This window comes from Pangasianodon hypophthalmus, chromosome 15 (genome assembly GCF_027358585.1).
Source record: "Pangasianodon hypophthalmus isolate fPanHyp1 chromosome 15, fPanHyp1.pri, whole genome shotgun sequence".
Taxonomy (NCBI): Eukaryota; Metazoa; Chordata; class Actinopteri; order Siluriformes; family Pangasiidae; genus Pangasianodon; species Pangasianodon hypophthalmus.
The window spans coordinates 14,741,828-14,762,643 of NC_069724.1; the positions used below are offsets into that span (position 1 = coordinate 14,741,828).

At 39.4% G+C, this 20,816-nt stretch overlaps 1 protein-coding gene across 11 annotated transcripts in view; it reads left to right on the top strand.

The window, feature by feature from the left end:
* Nucleotides 1–20,816, top strand: part of rapgef6 (Rap guanine nucleotide exchange factor (GEF) 6) — a 127,985-nt gene that overhangs the window by 59,700 nt on the left and 47,469 nt on the right. For 9 of the 11 annotated variants that reach the window (XM_053240174.1, XM_026940964.3, XM_026940958.3 and 6 more), the window contains 5 exons: nt 1,276–1,407; nt 1,660–1,840; nt 5,322–5,458; nt 15,178–15,336; nt 16,451–16,603. In XM_053240174.1, coding sequence (XP_053096149.1) covers nt 1,276–1,407; nt 1,660–1,840; nt 5,322–5,458; nt 15,178–15,336; nt 16,451–16,603 — 762 coding nt within the window. The remainder of the gene's footprint in view (nt 1–1,275; nt 1,408–1,659; nt 1,841–5,321; nt 5,459–15,177; nt 15,337–16,450; nt 16,604–20,816) is intronic. The other 2 variants (XM_053240172.1, XM_053240173.1) reach the window with 2 other exon arrangements.

A 20,816-nucleotide genomic window follows, 5' to 3' on the forward strand; every position in this document is an offset into this window, starting at 1 on the left:
AAAGAATGGAGAAAGTAAGGAACAGCTCAAAGTATACCACATCATGTGTCAAACATGGTGGAGGCAGTGTTATGGCATGGGCATGTATGGCTGCCAATGGAACAGGCTCACTGGTGATGATGATGTGACTGCTGACAGAAGTAGCAAGATGAATTCTGAGGTGTATAGGGATATACTCTCTGCTCCCATTCAGCCAAATGCTACAACACTGATAGGACGCCGCTTCACAGTGCAGGTGGATAATGACCCTAAACATACTGCGAAAGCAACTCAAGACTTTTTGAAGGCAAAGAAATGGAATATTCTACAATGGCCAAGTCAGTCGCCTAATCTCAACCCAATAGAGCATGCTTTTCACATACTGAAGACAAGACTGAAGGCAGAAAGACCCACAAACAAGCAGCAGCTGAAGGTGGCTGCAGTGAAGGCCTGGCAAAGCATCTCCTGGGAGGAAACTCATAATTTGAGTTTTGAGAACATGGGCTCCAGACTTCAGGCTGTCATTGACTGCAAAGGATTTTCATCCAAGTATTAAAACTATGGTTATATTTACAATTATGTCACTTTGTCCAAATACCTTTGAGCCCCTGAAAATGGAGGTACTTTGTTGAAAATGGCTGTAATTCCTAAATGGTAAATGCCATATTTTTGTGGAACCTCTTAAAGTAATGCAGAAAGTCTACACTTCGATCACATCTTGATTGTTTTATTTCAAATCCATTGTGGTAGTGTATAAAGGCAGAATCACAAAAACTCTGTCATTGTCCAAATACTTCTGGACATGACTGTATATACGAAACTCAGTACACATATTGTTGTCATCGACCCGGACTTTCACTTAACACTTTGCTCTGCCAACAGGAAGTCGGCCATTTTGGATTTTGTGAAAAGTGCATGCAGTGAACTTTTAAATACTTTTAAATAGAAAGTGTCTCATATCTTCTGCATGCACTGAGTGATTAAAGATCAAACCGGGTGGCGATGGCACCGTAGTGCTTGGGCCCATCATCACTGCTTGCAGCTATATTTTATATTTGTTTTTGAATTCAAAATGTTTCAAACAATTCAAAAAAGCTTTGATATATGTGTCTCTATACATACCTATAATTCTAATGCATATCCTATTTGCCCCTCTCTCATCATATTGGCTTGCATAATGTATTGATATGGAACATGGAAAAAAAAACAGTAGTACTTCACCTCAGCCTTGGTAATTTGATCTAAGTTAAATCCTTCTAAGATCAGTCCCTGTTGTATCCTGTCTTGTGTAAACAGCTTCCTGGAGATTTTGGCAAGATGCACTTGACGGATCACCCACATCCGCCAGTGATGCCAGTACCACCCAGCCAATCAGGATGCAGCATCGGCAGTGATTCAGCAAGCAGTAGCTTATCAGATATCTACCATGTAAAGACTCATTTTATTAATACACTTTTTACATTGTCAGAATGTTGTTCTACAATATTTCACAAGCTCCACTCTTTTCCTGTATTGTCCTGCAGTTTTTCCTTTGTGAATGAAGTGAAAACTAAAGTGAAACATGGGAGCAATATGAACAACATTTTATATTATTTGGCTTAATTGTAAAAAGGTCTGTCATTTGAACCAACTGTAAAAGCAATGGTGGAAAAATTATAAGTGCATTTTAAACTCTTTTAGGCCACAGAGAGTGAAGTTGGTGACATGGATCTGTCTGGGCTCCCAGAGGCACCTGTGGATTCAGATGATGAGTATGAGGAAGATGAAGACCTAGAGCATGCTTCAGACACTCTGCTTGGCCGAGATGTGGTGAGAGAGTGTCTGGAGAAGGAGCCAGCCGAGCGCAATGATGATGACATCGGTTAGCCTTTTTCCTGTAAAAGTAATCATTAAAGATAGATAGAATAATGTTCTGGCTTGGTATGCATAAAGCAAATCAGAGTAAAATTTGGTGCCAGAAAAAAGTCACGGAATTTACATCTATTCTTAGGCCTAATTAAGTGAGTAATGTACTGAGTTCTTTATTTAGGAGTGCTTCAGAGGTGTCTCAAATTGGTAAGAGTAGCAAAAGGTAGCTGCACTGATATGTGCATCCAGTATACAATCAACATACGGTACATCTTTAAGATTTGCGCATAAACCAGTCATTATTGTGTTGTTTCTTATAGTTTTTCTGGAAACATTTGATCACTGAAAATTTTTATGATTTAAAAAACAGTTAATGTCTTTATAAGAAACAACACAATAATGACTGGTTTATGCGCAAATCTTAAAGATGTACCGTATGTTGATTGTAAATATGAATAATCTTATATTTAATTTAAAAACTCAGTTTACTCACAAGCTAACCATATGACACAGTGTATGTTTGGCTTTAGCTCTTGTACTTTTAGAACTGCTATGCTGGGCCATCTCCAAACCTATAATGACATTGCAGGATTGACACTGAATGAACTATTTCTCTTTCTCTGGTGGCCAAGGATGCAGGAAATGGCTGTGCTGAGGGTGCAGCACCCCCAACTTTCAGGATTCCTTTAGGATGCCTAGTCCACATTACACTGTTTTAGCCCTGATTTCCCAGACAATGACTAATTTTGGGGCTCAGTGATTACTCTCTGCATGCTCTTGTGGTGACTGCTCCTGCAGTGTGCATGGTTTAGCATTGCAGTTTTCTCAATCGGCAAGCGATTGCAGAGGCTCCAATATTTTCAAGCATGTTTGATTTTCTCTGAGATGAATCACAGCGTAAACCCCTCTGTGACTAGTTTCAGTGATGGGAGTCAGCCACGGAGAGTAAATTAAAATTCATCTGCTGTCAGTTTTTTAAGTATTGTGTTACAGCTCAGATTCCTGAGCCCAGTTTATCATCCACCTATTTGTATGGGATGATGAGGAAAAAATGTAAGCACAATAATACTTCAATAAGAAATTATCCAGCATAGAAACAACATTATTCCTGGGGGCATACAGTATAAAAATGACTACTTTTCTTTTCGGTATATGTGCTGCCCACATATCCCCCAAGATAGTTCCTCCATATTTTCTCTTATTTGTCTTTTTCTTGTTTTTGTACTGAGTACAATCACATGAAAGTCAGCTCTCCCATTTACGTATTTTTGTGAGAAAGTGGGATTATTGCTACTAGAGGCCACTCTGCCTAACTGATTTTTTTTTTTTTTTGCAATCAATGGTCATTTGCCTATGTTTCACAAAATGTCTATATATATATATATATATATATATATATATATATATATATATATATATATATATATAAAATGTACACACACAGAGTGTCCCAAAAGTCTCCATACATAGGGGAAATGAACATTTTTTAGCAAAATGTCTTCCAAAATTTTTCATACTTACTTTATATTATATATTTTTTTCAGATCGCCTTTAAGAATGCTTTTGACAAAAGAAGAACGTATTGAAATCATTCTCATGGCTGGTTTGGGAAGCTGTCACAAGGTTGCGATGGACATACATAACACCAGATGTGTTAACACAAGTTCATGTAGAGAATGTTTTGTAAATAAAGTTCCATTTTGCTAAAAAGTGTTAATTTCCTCTATATATGGAGACTTTTGGGACACCCTGTATATCACACACTGATCAGCCACAACATTAAAACCACTGGTGAATAATGTTGATAATCCTGTTATGATGGCACCTGTCAAGGGATGATCTGTATTAGACAGGCAGCAAACAGTCAGTTCTCGCAGTTGAGTTGGAAGCAGGAAAAATGGGCAAATGTAAGGATCTGGGTGACTTTGACAAGGGCCAAATTGTGATGGCTAGACAACTGGGTCAGAGCATCTCCAAAACGACAGGTCTTTTGGGGTGTTCCCGGAGAATCAGAACTGGACAATGGAGGAATGGAAGAAGGTGGCCTGGTTTGATGAATCACGTTTTCTTTTAAATCATGTGAATGGCTGGATGCATGTACGTCGTTTTCCTGTGTAAGAGATGGCACCAGGATGCACGATGGGAAGAATGCAAGCTGGTGGAGGCAGTGTGATGCTCTCGGCAGTGTTCTGCTGGGAAACCTTGGGTCCAGGCATTCGTGTGGATGTTACTTTGACATTAACATTGTTACAAATCAAGTACACTCCTTCATGGCAACAGTATTACCTAACAGCAGTGGCCTTATTCAGCAGGATAATATGCCCTGCCACACTGCAAAAATTGTTCAGGAATGATTTGAGGAACATGACAAAGATTTCAAGGTGTTGACTTAGCCTCCAAATTCCCCAGTTCTCAATCTGATTGAGCATCTGTGGGATGTGCTGGACAAACAAATCCGATTCATGGAGGCCCCACCTTGTAACTTACAGAACTTATAGGATCTGATACATGTCTTGGTGCCAGATACCACAGCACACCTTCAGAGGTCTTATGGAGTCCATGCCTCAACGGGTCAGAGCTGTTTTTTCGGCAATATTGTGACCTACACAATATTAGGCAGGTGGTTTTAATGTAATGGCTGATTGGTATATACAGTCGGGACCATAAATATTTGGACAGTGACGCAATTTTTGTAATTTTGCTTCTGTACACCACCACAGTGGATTTAAAATGAAGCTATCAAGATATGATTGAAGTGTAGACTTTCAGCTTTAATTCAAGGGATTTAACAAAAATATTGCATTAACTGTTTAGTAATTACTGCCTTTTTTTGCGGCTTCCCTCAATTTTTCACAGGCTCAAAAGTAATTGGCCAAACTAACAATCATAAATATTAGGATTATTTTTAATACTTGGATGTAGATCCCCCTCCCTTGAGACTCTTTGCCAGGCTTTCACTGCAGCTGCCTTCAGTTACTGCTTGTTTATACATACATACATATATTTATTTTTTATTTATTTTTCTGATTTCAATGATTTCAAAGAAATATATTTTCCTTAGGAAACATTTACCTGCATTTCATTGCTAAGATTTGCTCTCAGAACCTTTTTTACTCCCACCATTTAGCTAAGAATTTATTTGGTCTTAAGTAGACTATGTTCAAAGTTAATTCTCAGAAGCTTTGTGCATACCAGCCCTGGTCATAAGTTGTCCTTTAAATGAAGAGGGGAAAGAAGTCATGGATTAGGAACCTAATTTTTTGTAGCAACAGATTGAAAAACATCTTCAAGGTCTTGATCCTGGTTTTAAGCTGTATAGCAATTACTGATGTAGTAGTGATGTAAGTTGAGGGAACACTTAGAAAAGTGGCCCTTGGTCTCTCTCTCTCTCTCTCTCTCTCTCTCTCTCTTGCTCTCTCTCTCTCTCTCTCTCTTTCTCTCTCTCTCTCACACACACACACACACCCCAATTTTAAAAGATTTTTCTTCTCCAGAGCTGCTCCTAGAGTTTATGCATCAGCTGCCAGCATTTGCCAACATGACCATGTCTGTGAGGAGAGAGCTGTGTACAGTCATGGTCTTTGAGGTTGTAGAACAGGCTGGCACCGTCATCCTGCATGACAAACAGGAGGTAAGCACGCACCATGTTATATGCCATAATAGTATTGCCATGGTAATGCAGCAAACATTAATACTTTTTTCGGGTGTTTCTGAGGCTCTTAGCATACTTAAAAATTCAAGAAGGTCGGCACACACATCAGTGTTGTCGACCGTTAGGCGTAGGCAAAAGCTAAGACATGAGTGTGGAGGGGAGGCTCTGTAGCGCCCCCTTTTGACTAAAGTGGTGGGGTCAGTTTCGCCTACAGTCACCAAACTTGGTACATATATATTTTTCTCATCAACCCGGACAACTTTCAAAATGACAGTCATTAGCTCCGCCCAACAAGAAGTAGGTAATTTTGGATTTAATGTGGATTTTTTGAAAATAGCAGTTTCTGAACTATTAAATACTCCTCCTAGGGGATTCATGCGATCAGGTCACCAAACTTGGTCAACGTTATGTCAAGACATTGAAGATGCTAAATTTTAGACGGATTTTTGATCTCTCAAACAGTTCGGGCCCAAGGACTGAAAGTGTACAGGGCCCTATTGTTTTCCTAAAGATTATTATTTATTTATTTATTATTTTTTCCCCATGGTTTCGGGGGCTTTTGGGGCCCTTAACATGCTTAAAAACTCATGAAATTTGGCACACACGTCAGAGTCATCAGCCATTAGGCAAGGGCAAAGGGTAGCACATGGGTGTGGTGAGAGGGCTCTACAGCACCCTCTTTTACATGGCACATAAACTTGGTGTATATATCTGACATATTTGTACATATACAGTCAGGTCCGGAAGTATTTAGACAATGACAGAGTTTTTGTGATTTTGCCTTTATACACCACCACAATGGATTTGAAATAAAACAATCAAGATGTAATCGAAGTGTAGACTTTCTGCTTTATTTTAAGAGGTTCCACAAAAATATGGCATTTACCATTTAGGAATTACAGCTATTTTAAGCAACGTACTTCCATTTTCAGGGGCTCAAAGGTATTTGGACAATTGATTGACAAGAAGTTAATTGACCAGGTGTGGTCCATTCCCTTGTTGCTTCAAGACAAATGAAGCAGATAAAATGTCTGGAGTTGATATCAGGTATTGAGTTGGCATTTGGCAGCTGTTTGAATGGAGCTACAAATATGAAGTCCAAGGAGATCTCGATGCAAATGAAGGAGGCCATCATTAGGCTGAAAAACCAACATAAATCTATAAGAGAGATAGCAAAAATAGGTGCTATCTTAGGTGTGTCCAAATCAACAGTTGGGTACATTCTTAAAAAGAAAGAAAGCACGGGTGAGCTCAACAACATCGAAAGGCCTGGAAGACCACGGAAGACAACTAAAGTGGATGATTGCAGAATCCTTTCCTTGGTGAAGAAAAACCCCTTCACAACATTAACAGAAGTCAAGAGAAGGTAGGTGTATCATTGTCAAAATCTAGAGAGACCTTCATGAACATAAATACAGAAGGTTTACAACAAGGTGCAAACCACTGGTAACATTCAAGAACAGGAAAGCCAGATTAGACTTTGCCAGAAAACATCTAAAAAAAGCCTGGAGAAAGTAAAGAACAGCTCAAAGTATACCACATCATGTGTCAAACATGGTGGAGGCAGTGTTATGGCATGGGCATGTATGGCTGCCAATGGAACAGGCTCGCTGGTGTTTACTGATGATGTAACTGCTGACAAAAGTAGCAAGATGAATTCTGAGGTGTATAGGGCTATACTCTCTGCTCCCATTCAGCCAAATGCTACAAAACTGATAGGACGCCGCTTCACAGTGCAGGTGGATAATGACCCTAAACATACTGCGAAAGCAACTCAAGACTTTCTGAAGGCAAAGAAATGGAATATTCTTCAATGGCCCAGTCAGTCGCCTAATCTCAACCCAATAGAGCATGCTTTTCACATACTGAAGACAAGACTGAAGGCAGAAAGACCCACAAACAAGCAGCAGCTGAAGCTGGCTGCAGTGAAGGCCTGGCAAAGCATCTCCTGGGAGGAAATTGCCTCTTAACATCAAAAAGACGAAGGAGCTAGTCATAGACTTCAGGCAAGAGGGAGAGGAACTTCAGCCCTTGGAAATAAAGGGAGAGGAGGTGGAGAGAGTGTCCATTTTTAAGTTCTTGGGCATCCATTTTAGAGAGGACCTTACATGGACTGTTAACACTGCTGCTCTGGTCAAAAAGGCCCAACAGAGACTTTACTTTCTCCGAATTTTGAGAAAGGCCCATCTCTCTGCCAGACTGTTGAAGTCAATCTACCACTGTACGATAGCAAGTATACTAACATATGGCATTACAGTATGGAAATTGCAACTCACTCACCCTTTTCACAATTTGTTTGCACCACTGCCATCTGGAAGACGCTACAGAGCTTTAAAGACTTGCACCTCCAGATTCAGCAACAGCTTTTACCCAACAGCCATATGCAAACTGAATTCTTCCTCCCCGTTTCTCTTTCTTCATAACTACCCTTAAAATTTTGGAAGGATGGACTGTGCCATACTACTGCAATGAATGCACAAGTCACTTTAATATTGGTTTTTAATGATAATAATAATATTGTATGTTTTTCATGAGTGAATGTAGATGGATATAGTTGCATTTCCATGAGAGATACGAAATTTCGTTGTATGTTACATGCAATGACAATAAAGGTTTTCAATTCAATTCAATTCAAACTCAGAATTTGAGTTTTGAGAACATGGGCTCCAGACTTCAGGCAGTCATTGACTGCAAAGGATTTTCATACAAGTATGAAAAATTATGGTTATATTTACAATTATGTCACTTTGTCCAAATACCTTTGAGCCCCTGAAAATGGAGGTACTTTGTTGAAAATGACTGTAATTCCTAAATGGTAAATGCCATATTTTTGTGGAACCTCTTAAAATAAAGCTGAAAGTCTACACTTCGATCATATCTTGATTGTTTTATTTCAAATCCATTGTGGTAGTGTATAAAGGCAAAATCACAAAAACTCTGTCATTGTCCAAATACTTCTGGACCTGACTGTATATATATGGCAGGTAGAACACAGACACAGGACAGGCAGGTTCAGTGCAAACACAAGTGATTTTATTATTTTAGCAGTGTTGTGAGGGGGAATGGTGGCGGTGAGGAGTGGGAAGGTATATCACTGTCGGTGGGCTAGAGTGGTGCGGAAGAGCAGCGGTGAGTGGCGATGTCAGGAGGCGTCCCGGAAGTGTGGAGGTCGCTGTCTTGCGGCGCGGCTCCTCGGCACTGTCGTCGGTCTCTGATTAAGAGAAAGAGAAACGGATCAAGATTTTCATGGTGACAAAACTCGCATACCTTTCTGTGTCCACCCACCGTGCCCTTTTATAGTCTCCAGGCTTCTGCCTGAGGGTGAGGAGCTGACGCAGTCATCACCGTGCTTTGTTCGGCCTTGCAGCCATTTATCTCTCGCTTTCCACAAGCAGCACTGTTCTTTCATATACATACATATATATATACATACATATATATATATACATACATACATATATATATATATATATATATATATGTATATACATACATACATATATATATATGTGCTAAAAAGAAAGTATGTTTTTTCATTAGGGCCTAAATAACAATTGTGTGGTCACCTCACCAACATCTATAAAAAGAAAAGAAAAAAAACAGATTTCAGCATGTAGTCATTTTTTTCCTCAAAAAGTAAAGCAGTTTTCAGAAACCAGGTGGGAAAAAAGTACACAATCATTAAGAGAGTAATTAGCAGCCAGTTGTTACTAATTAAATGCACAAGATTAGTTAATCTTCAAGAAGTGTGACTACCTCTATTAGTTTGGTATTCTGGAGCACTCAGGTGTGTGTCCACATCCTGCCAAGAAGAAAGAACCTCAGGCAGTACCTTAGAGAAGCAATTGTTTCTGCTCATCAGTCTGGGAATGGTTGTAAGGCCATCTCCAAACAACTTGAAATTCACCATTCTACAGTGCAAAGGATTGCAAAAGGGATAGCCTTCAAGATATTTGCCAATCTTTCCAGGAATGAGTGTCCCGACAAATTCAGTCCTCTAGTAGAGGACTACTAGAGGTCAGACTGTTTAATGCTCGGAGATATAAAGAAAACCCAAAAGCTTTATCACGAGACCTGGGAAACTTGCAGTCATTAAGAAAATGATGAACTCCACTTTATACCAGAATATCTGTAAGACAAATGTGAAGCCATCTGTCCAGCAGCTTGAGCCGGGCCGAAATTGGGTCATGCTACAGGACAATGATCCCGAGCATACCATCAAATTAACTTCTCAATGGCTAAAGAAGAAAAAAATCAAGGTGTTGGAATGGACAAGTCAAAGTCCAGACCTCAACCCCATTGAGATGCTATGGTGGGATCTTAAGAGAGCTGTGCATAAACAAATGCACTCAATGAACTGAAGCAATGTTGTAAAGAAGAGAGGGCCAAAATTTCTCCACAACGATGTGAGAGACTGATATCTTAATGAATGTCTGGAAGAATAACTTTTTAAAACTCAGTGAAGAGAAAACGGACATAATTTTTTTTTCAGCCATTCCAAACACACAGCCAGTTTATCAAATCACCTAGGAGCTGTCCCTCAGTATGTAAAGCCTCAGGTTAAAAATCTTGGTGTCATTTTTGGTCCTGACTTGAGATTTGACCAACAAATTGACTCTGTCTTTAAAAGTAGTTTTTATCAACTCTGAGCAGTTGCAAAAATCAAACCACTCCTCTCCAACCAGTATATTTGAAGAAGTCAATAACACTTTCATATGTTCACGCTTAGATTTTTGCAATCCCTTGTACATAGGACTCAGTAAGTCAGCACTGACTCGCCTTCAATTAATTCAGAACACCACTGCTTACTGGCAACCAAAAAGAGGGATCACATCACTCCAGTTTTAGCCTCTCTTCACTAGCTTCCTGTCCAGTACAGTATCCAATTTAAGGTCCTTTCATTTGTTTTTAAAGCTCTTAATGGGCTAGTTTCCTCCTACATTGTACTTATGCTCTCTCTCTACTCAGCTTCTCGGGCTCTGTAGTCTTTTAATCAGTTACTCCTTGCTGTTCCATGGCCTCAGTTGAGGCTAAAGGGTACTTGTGCTTTTGCAGGTGCTGTGTTTCAGGCAAACACTGAACAAGAATTGTGTGCATATCAGGATAGCAAGGAGGAAGCCACTCCTCTCCAAAAAGAGCATTGCTGCCTCTCTGAAGTTTGCCCAATACTACATGGATAAACCAGAAGCCTATATAGAAGCCTATAGCTTCTGTCTGTGAACCAAAGCTTAACTGTAAAGGAGTCATGCATCAAGACAACGATCCTAAGCACACAAGTAAGACTACAAAGAAATGGTTAAAGCAGGAGAAATTTAACATTTTGGAATGGCCAAGTCAACGTCCAAACCTTAAACCAATAGAAATCTTGTGGAAGGACCTAAAAAGAGCAGTTCATGCAAGGAAGTCCACCATCATTATTGAGTTGAAGCAGTTTGCTGTAAGGAGGAATGGGCCAAAATTCCTCCAACCCATTGTGCAGGGTTACAGGAAACATTTGCTGAAAGTTATTGCTGCTCAAGTGGGTCACACCAGTTACTGAAAGCAAAGGTTCCCATACATTTCTGGCAAAGTTATTTAATGTTGGATAGGTTTTCTCAATAAATAAATGTAAAAAAAAAAACTATAGTGTTTCGTTTAATTGGGTTCTCTTTATCTATTTTTAGGATCTGAGCTGGTCAAATTTATGCGGAAAAAAAAGAAAATAGTAAAGGGTTCTCAAACTTTTGGCACTGTAAGATATAGAAAACTGAAGATTTAACAGTTTTAGTTTTCTGTGGTAATAAAAAAAAAATGCAAACTCTTAAGTAGGGAGAGGAAAGAATATTTAAATGAGATTCATGAGCTCCATAGCTTTGACTGGTCCAGATCTCAAAGAGACTCCCGGAAGAGTAAACTAAAACTGAAAGTCAAGTGTAATGATAATTAAGGTGATGAGACATGTCAAAATATGATATGAATAGAAAATGAGCATTGACATGAGTGTGCATTATTTTAATAATGTGTATGTGTGTAGAAGGAAATCCACCATTTGTGCCCCCAGCCTGTTTTCCACCTCAAAATTACAGTCATGGGTTATAAAGTGGAGTTCATCATTTTCATAATGAGTGCAAGTTTCTCAGGTCCTGTGGCTGCAAAACAAGCTCAAATCATCACCCTTCCACCACCATGCTTGACAGTTGGTATGAGGTGTTTCTGTTGATATGCCCTCCAGACAATGATGCAGTGAGGGAATCCCCACGCAAAGAGACAATGTAAATGCAAGTACAGTACCTCCAGATTCTCACTGAACTGGTGCGTTTAATACAAAGTTTAAAGCCCTTCTAAATGAAACAAAGGTTAAAATTGATAAAGTGATGGTTCACTCAGGTCACAGTCTAAAAAATAGAATATAGTGCTAGAAACTAGGGATTTATTCATTCTCTGTTCAGAACCCTTCTTCACTCACCTCTGTGTGTGCATGAGTGTGTGCGTTTGTGTTAGATTAGTTTCTCTGTTTTAGAATAGTCTAATAAAGTCTTGTATGATTTTAAAGGCAAGTGTCTTGTGTCTCTATGCTTATAATTTACTGCCTTAAACCGCTGAGCTTCTTACTGTGCTTTTAATATAGTGTTTTCTCTATATTTAGGATATTATTGCCAGTGGCCATGGAGGTATTATCTTACATAATTAACAAAAACACTAATCTCAACTTATCGCTGGATGAATAGATGATTAGTTGTTGCGATATTAAGCTTGCAAAATTTCCCCCCTCTGAGCTGATCTGCTAGTTTCCCTACATATTTTGGTGGAGAATGTGGGCTTAATCTAAATAGCTCATTTCCAACAAATGGTTACTTTCTTGAACACTCTCCATTTGTAAACAATCCTTTTCACTGTAGAATGGTGAATTTCAAATTGTTTGATAATGGCCTTATAACCTTCCCCGATTGATGTCCTTTCTTCTTGGCATGTTGTAGACACACACCTGAGTTCTCCAGAACACCAAACTGCAGAAATTCTGCTTTTATAGAGGTAGTCACACTTCTTGATGACTAACTAATCTTGTACATTTCATTAGTAACAGCTGGCTACTAATTACTCTCTTAATGATTGTGGAAGTAGGAAGGGTATACTTATTTTTTCCACCTAGGTTCTGAATGTTTGTTTAATTTTTTGGGAAAAAATTACTACATATTGAAATCTGTTGTGTATTTTGTTGTCACTTGAGGTTATTTGTTTGTTTATCTAAGTTGATGAGTTGTTGTTATTTAGCCCCTGATAAATAAAAACATAGAATTGAAAGAGAATTTTTCCTATGACTGTAAATGGCTGTAGTGCCAGATACTAAGGTGGTGCAGGGCTTGACCGGAACTGAGGGTAAAAGGGCGCCCTAATAGGTAGTATCATAAGGTAACTACCCATTTGATGGCTAAGCACTCCTTCTCAACCATACTGTGCTTGCCTTCCCTTAGCCCAGAGTTTCTGTTTGATGTACAGCACTGGGTACACCTCCCCCTCCACCACCAGGAACAAAATGGCCCCAGCCCTCTGTCCAAAGTATTAGTCTACAGAACAAAAGGGAGAGACAAGTCTGGTGAATGCAACAGCAGGCCCCCCACAGAACTGTTTTACAGGCCCATTTGCATGGCTCCCACCACTGGACAGGATCTGGCACTCCCTATTTAGTGAATTCAGTCAATGGACTGGTGACATCCAAATAATTAGGTACAAACCTATGATAATAGCCAGCCAGCCCCAACAGGGGTCTTGGGCAGGCCACAATTGCTGCTGTCTTGTCAATTTGGGGACCCACCCAAATTGTGGAAGCCCTGATAATGTATGTCCAATTACACACCAATTGCACACAAGACAAGGCTCTCAGATATTGTAAATGCTGTTACCAATCATTACTATAAATAATTCTATAATCTAAACATGCAACAGCATATGTGCTGTGTGGGAGGAGTATTTTGTCCATGAAAAGTTGTGCAGGTCAAGGAGGGCTTGATGTTTCTGGTGGTGGCTTGTGAAGGACTTGATGATTTTGCCATGTGGGGAGGCTTCCATGGCACCATCCTTTTCCTGGGTTTTGGCACCACTGTAGAACCTGGTGTGTAGGGGTATGTGGAGGACTCTGTTTTGACCAAGCATTGGGTTTCTTGTATTCTTAATTTTTTTGAATGCAACACAAGGAAAACAACAAAGTCCCAAGCAGTTCGCTACTTGTGTGAAGCTCAAGTGCAAACTCAAATTCAAGTGTGTGTTGCATTCGTTTCACCAGCTCTGTCTCTGACTGGGTCACAGCCTCTACTGGAAGGAAAGACTGTACTTAGGTTGCCCATAAGAGCCCACATTCTCTCTCCATCCACAGCTGACACTCGACTGCACCCCCACTGCCACAAATGTCTTCACAGGATCTGAGGGCTTGTGACATTTTTTAGAAAACCCTTTGTAATTATGGCAATAGTACCAGTTTTAGTACTAGTTTTCTCAATATTGCATAAAAATATGTATTACTATACTCTCTACCTGGCTGCTACCCCAATAACTGCTATGCCCCTATATAGTATAAGCTTATCTGCCGAATACTATGTCATAGTATGTTATGTTTACATTCACAGCAATTTATTATATTGTTACTCTATTGCACTAATGTTATATCTGACTCTTTCATGTTAGGACTGTGTACTAGTTGGCACTGCACTGTCTCTTACTGTGTCTGTTGTCCTGTTTTGGCAGTTATTGTACTATTGTACTATTGTCTTGTGCTATTTGCACATGTTTGCAAGTGCACTATTTGTAGTGATGTGTAGTCTCTTGTAGTTCTGTGTTGTTTTATGTAGCACCATGGTCCTGGAGGAAAGTTGTTTTGTTTCAATGTGTACTAACTAGCTGTATATGGTTGAAATGACAGTAAATTCACTTGACTTGACTTGAGATATTTGTCATATTTGTCCTTTGGTCATAATACTTTGTGGATGCATTCTTTGGTCTCTGTTCAGGCCACAGTAAAACACTTTTAGATATAAATGCCCCAAACTGCATATGCATTGAAAAATATGCAAAAAAGATGTGTTTGTAACCCCTGGCTGAGGAGAACGAGGTCTCATGAGGCAGGTGTGAAAGAAATGTGGTATGAGAGGATCTACTTATTTTCCCTTTACTATGCTTTAAGTCAATTTCACTTTCACAAGCAACACTCAACCACTAACCTGTCCCCACAGTGTTATTTTGCTTGAAGATGTAGTCCTCCGTAAATTTGGAGGACTCCATTAGTAAATTAGTTTGCAGTTCAGTTAAGGCATAACCCTTGCTATGCTGTCTGTATGCTTTTTAATGTCTTAGATTTAAATACATTTAGAGTAAGCATGAGTCTCTCCCCCGAAAGTCACGTCTCTTTCAACACTGAAAAAATGAAAAATAGTGAAAATAATCAATTTCAGCTAGCATAAACTGAAAAATGCTAATTGATTTTACCAGCTCTAAATATTAAATTAGTCTGTGTACTGTAAATGAAAGACCTAGTCATTATCATAATAATTGTAATAATTGCAAGTTTCTTATGCTATTTTATAAAATGGTTAGCTATAGTACCCTTTTGATGGTAAAATATTCTGACTTGCCACACATACCCAACATGATGTTCCCATCTGGCCCAATTGTTAGTGACATATGATGATACAGTTACTTATTTGTAACAGGAGTTTTGTTGTTTTTAGTTGGATCTATGGTATGTTATCCTGAACGGCGCAGTAGAGATAAGTTATGGAGACAGCCGAACCGAAATCCTCTGCATGGGGAACAGCTTTGGAATCTCTGCCTCCTTGGTGAAACAATGTATGAATGGAGAGGTGCGCACAAAAGGGGATGACTGCCAGGTACATCTTATTCATAGACCAGTACTCATTCAAATTGTGCTTCATTATCAGCTGTAAAATTGTCATTTAATTAAAGGAATAGTCCATACACTGCCTCAGTCCCATCTCAGTCACCTCCATTCATTGTGGTGCCAGTAATTGAATTTCTTAAATGAAATTAAGCCTATGCATCTTGTCTACATATATGTATGAAAATATGTAAGGATATTATAAAGGCTTGACTGGAAAACACAATTTATTATTATTATTATTATTATTATTATTATTATTATTATTATTATTATTATTATTATTTTAAGTTTTCTAGTGCACTCCAGTGATTAATATTTTTACCAGATTACTCAAACATGTTCATGTAAACTACTCAAAAAGATTTCTTTATTTTTAATTTTTAATTTATCTTTATTTATTTAGAAAATACTTATTATTTAATTAATTCATAGTTTTAATACAATCTACTCGACCCCTTATTCATTTTTTACAGTGTAGCAAAAATGCAAACCTCAGAATGATGATAGCTAAAGCAGGAATAAATAAATATCTAGATCTCATAGAAATAGTTGTACCTGAAAACAAAGCAGCAACTTCTTGTTCTTGGGTTCTCTACCTGCCCAATTACGTAAAAGCAATGTTTGCTGAATTCACTTCCTCTAATGATGTCCTCCAGGGCAGAATCATTTGACCTAGCCTATATAAGTTAATCTGGTGAGACCAGAGTTTTTCATCCTTAAGCTATTTTAGTGCTATGCCACTATGGCTCCACTAGGCTGCTGTTGGAGTGGCTGTATGTTGCACAAGCCCATCGTCCTGGAAAATTTTGAAAAGTCAATAAAATTAAGCTTCATTTTCCAGACCTGGGGTCTTGGAAAATTGTATAATGTACTGGCCCAAAGAATAAACCAAATAACACTGCTCTGTATCATGCAAGCATCTTATGATTGTGTTGTGGCAAATGAAAGGTTTATTCATGATAAAAAAGCAAAATATGTGGTCCTGGAAAATTTTCTTTAAGCTATGGAAGAGTTATAAAATTGTTCTGGTGTATGAGCGCTGTTTGCAGAATGACATGTTCTACTCCAAATTCAAGCTGCTGTCTCATGTTTGTTCGGCTTAGTTGGTGTGCATTGCCCAGGAGGACTACTGGCGCATCCTCAACCACGTGGAGAAAAACATGCACAAGGTGGAAGAAGAAGGTGAGATTGTCATGGTAAAAGAGCATCGTGAGCTGGATCGCAGTGGCACATGCAAGGGCCACATAGTCATCAGGGTGAGGCTATTCATTTTGATGCAATATTAACTACCTCAAAATGCCCTTGATTTTTTTCCCCCCAGAAATAAGTGAAATTTAAGTGGAGACTTTAACATTATGTAATTTTATTTATTTATTTATTTAGTCAGGATACAATTTTTGGTGATACATTCCATCAGTGTTACTGATTTGCTACTGTTTAAACTACTACTTCTGGACACATTTTCCTAAAGTGTTATGCAATACTGTAGCAAAATTATCTACAATTTAAAATGGATGTTTAACAATGCAATAACACATTCTTCTCTTTTTGTAGATTTTGCTTTTTGTAGATATCTTTATGTATGTGAAAATGTCTGAACTAGCTGCATTAGTCCCTGTCCCTCTTCCAGTCATGGGTGGGAAAAAAAATTAATTGATCATTATAGTGACCATAGTCCCAATTTTGCCAGCTCTTGAATATTTGGTAATATGTGTAATTACAGTCATGGGAAAAAGAAAGGACACCCTCCTTAAATCTATGTTTTTATTTAACAGGGACTACATAACAATTATGTGGTCCTCACCAACTTTGATAAACAAACAAAATAACCTCAGGTGACAACAAAAAAATAACACAACAGATTGCAATATATAGTCATTTATTCCAAAAAGTAAGCTGGCATTCAGAAACCAGGTGTGGAAAAAATAAGTACACACTATAATTCAGTAACATGTAGAACCTGGTGTATGGAGGAAGACTTTTAGCAGAGCTCCAGGCTCACATTTATTTACACTGCGCTTTTTCAGCACACTTTCAAAAACTCAACAAAAAAGACAAACCAACAGAACCACAAACCACTAGCTCGCGGCTTTTGCCCTGTTCAAGTTGGCCTGCAGCTGACTCCCCCCACCCTGGTGGAAGAGGTAATCCGCCACCACTATCTGTGCCCCAGGCCTGTGGGCAATCTCAAATTTGAGTTGCCAGATACCAACCAGCCATCCGCATGTTGGCATCTTTCATGTAGTGGAGCCATTGGAGTGGGGCATGATCACAACAGAGGGTAAAGGGGCTCCCCAGTAGGTAATATGACCGCCCCCTTGATGGCCAGACACTCCTACTCTATGCACTTGCTCTCTCTTACCGAGAGCTTCCAGCTGATGTACAGCACAGGCTGCTCCTCCTCCTCCTCCTCCACCACCTGGAACAAAACAGCCCCCAGCTTTCTGTTCAATGCATTAGTATGAGCCCAGACAACTGGGCTGCACAATTCTTTGGATTTACTGTGAGTCCTGCCCATCTCAAGGATCTCAGGACAGCTCTCAGATCTTGTAAAAGCCACTGCCAATCATTATTGTAATTGAAAATATCATCTAAATAAGCAGTGGCATATGCATTTTGCAGGCAGTATTCTGTCCATCAGACACTTGAAACATTGCTGGGGCTCCAAACAAACCAAACAGAAGTGGAGTAACTAAACTAAACTAAACTTCCACACAAAAATGTCCACACACAAATGGACTGACCCACTGGCCTTGGGCACCAAACCACAAGGCTGCTTAAGTCACTGTGGGACTCCTCAATTACTCCCATGTCAAGCATAGCCTTGAATTCATGCTGAACCATGTTTTGATTGTGTTTAGGTAACCTGTATGGATGGCTACATAGAACCACACTTGGAGGAGTCTCGATGTGGTGCACTATTAGGTCCATGTGATTGGATATTGGCTAAAACACATTGGAAAATTCCCCTTGCAACCTGGCAACCTGCTGTCTGGGTTGGGGAGAGGTGGTATCCACAAGGGACCGGGACGAATTGAGTGGAATTTTGCTCTCAGGTCCAGAACATAGTGAATTTAATTTTTGCTGTTAGAAGGTTCCTCCTCCCAATTTTCCCTAATGACGTCTAAGACGCCATGAGACTTGCTCCCTTACAGTAATTCAAATGGAATTACTGCAAGGGAGCCTGTGAGGTCTTTTAAGCGCAGCTGTTGCTTGTTGCACAGATCAAGAAGAGCCTGATGTTGAGTTTTTGGTGGAGACTGCAGAGGAACTTTATGATCTATCCAAGTGAGGAGGCTTCCACCTTTAGCAAGAGTAACTAGAAGTAACTTGTAGGAGTTTATCAGACTCTCACGTCACTTTGGTCCACTCTTCTTTACAACATTGCTTCAGTTCATTGACGATTGAGGGCATTAATTTATACACAGCTCTCTTAAGATCCCGCCACAGCATCTCAATGGGGTTGAGGTCTGGACATTTGCTGGTGTGCTTGGGATCATTGTCCTGTTGCATGACCCAATTTTGGCCCAGCTTAAGCTCCTGGACAGATGGCCTCACATTTGTCTCAAGAATATCTTTTATAAAGTGGAATTCATAGTTGTCTCAATGACTGTAAGTTTCCCAGGTCCTGTGGCTGCAAAACAAGCCCAAAGCAGTTGTTATGAGGTGTTTCTGTTGATATGCTGTATTTGATTTTCGCAAAACGTGGTGTTTTGCATGATGACCACACATCTCCACATTGGTCTCGTCAGGCCAAAAGGTATTGTTCCAGAACATTTATGGTATGTTCAGATGCAATTTTGCAAACTGAAGTCGTGCTGCCTTATTCTTTTTGGAGAGAAGGGGCTTTTCCCTAGCCAGCCTTCCATAAAAGCCATACTTGTTCAGTCTTTTTCTGATTGTGCTTGCATGAACATAAATATTTAATGTGCTTACAGAGGCCTGTAGGTCACATGATGTGGCTCTTGGGTTTTTCTTTATTCTCTGAGCATTAGTCTGACCTTGGATTGAATTTGCTGGGACGCCCACTCCTGGGAAGATTGGCTACTGATTTAAAGGCTCTCCATTTGTGAACAATCCTTCTCACCATAGAATGGTGAATTTCAAATTGTTTGGAGATTAGAACAATCTCCTGCCTTAATTCCCAGTTCTCTTGCCATATTTTACCAGTCAGTTCCCAGATTGATGAGCAGCAAAAATTGCTTCTCTGCGGTCATGGCAAATGTCCTTTCCTCTTGGCATGATGTAGACAAACACCTGAGTGCTCCAGAACACCAAACTGCCAAAAGTTCTGCTTTTATAGAGATAGTCACACTTCTTGATGATTAACTAATCTTGTGCCTGCTAGTACCTGCTAATTATTCTCTTAATGATTGTGGAAGTAGGAAGGGTGTATTTATTTTTTCCCACCTGGTCTACTCCCATGAATGTTGGTTTACTTTTTGGGAAAAAATAACTCCATACTGAAATCTGATGTGTTTTTTTGTTTTCACCTGAGGTTATTAGTTTGTTTATAGAAGTTGGTCAGGAATACACACTTGTTATTTAGGCCCTGATAAATAAAAACGGAGAATTGATGGAGGGTGTATTTTATGACTGTATATGGAACAAGTTTTGTTTTTATCATCTAGACCAGAGTTCTCAAATAGGAGGGCCATGTGCCACATCTAGCCCACGAGAGTCAAAGGTTTGACCCACCCCACTTTGTCAAGTATGTCAACGTAACTGCCATTTCGTGTGAAATCTGCTTGGGACTGCTGAAGTTTTACACACTTGACCTTACCAATGTAGAACACATCATCTTAGCTACACATGCAGACCATTCCTTGTCCCATTGTATATACATAATTTATATGACTGATTAACCATTGGGTAGTTAGCCCCTGCCACACTAACTAACATATTTTACCAGTCAGTTGGGTTGTGCTGCACTAATACTACCACCCTTATTCACTTAGGTGAACACAGGAAGTCAGAGCAGTGCATGAGAATCTGACAGTAAGCAAACTACAGAAAAAACATTGGCCAGTGCTAAAAAGTATAAGGTTGGCAATGAGAACAGACAGTTCAAGTCTGACTGGATTGTATGAGTTTTATTTTGCCAGACCATGAGAATGCTAAGCCAGTGTGCTTGCTATGCATGTAGACTGTAACCATCTGTAAGACTGGAAATATAAAGTGGCACTTCAAAGCTCTGCACAGTAACTTTAATAATAACTACCCTCCAAATTCAGTCAGCCGCAAACAAAAGGTTTCAAATGGCAGCATACAAACACTCGGTTACTGCTACCCATAAAATCGTATCACTGCAAGAGAGTGCAACAATGGCATCCTTACGTGCTTCGTGGAACCTTGCTAAAACTTTAAAAAAAATGTTTAAAAAAAAGTGTACAATTGATATGGTGGACAAAGGTTTTCATTATGAAAAAGAAAATGGTCGTGGACCTAATAAACCATGTGCCTTTATCT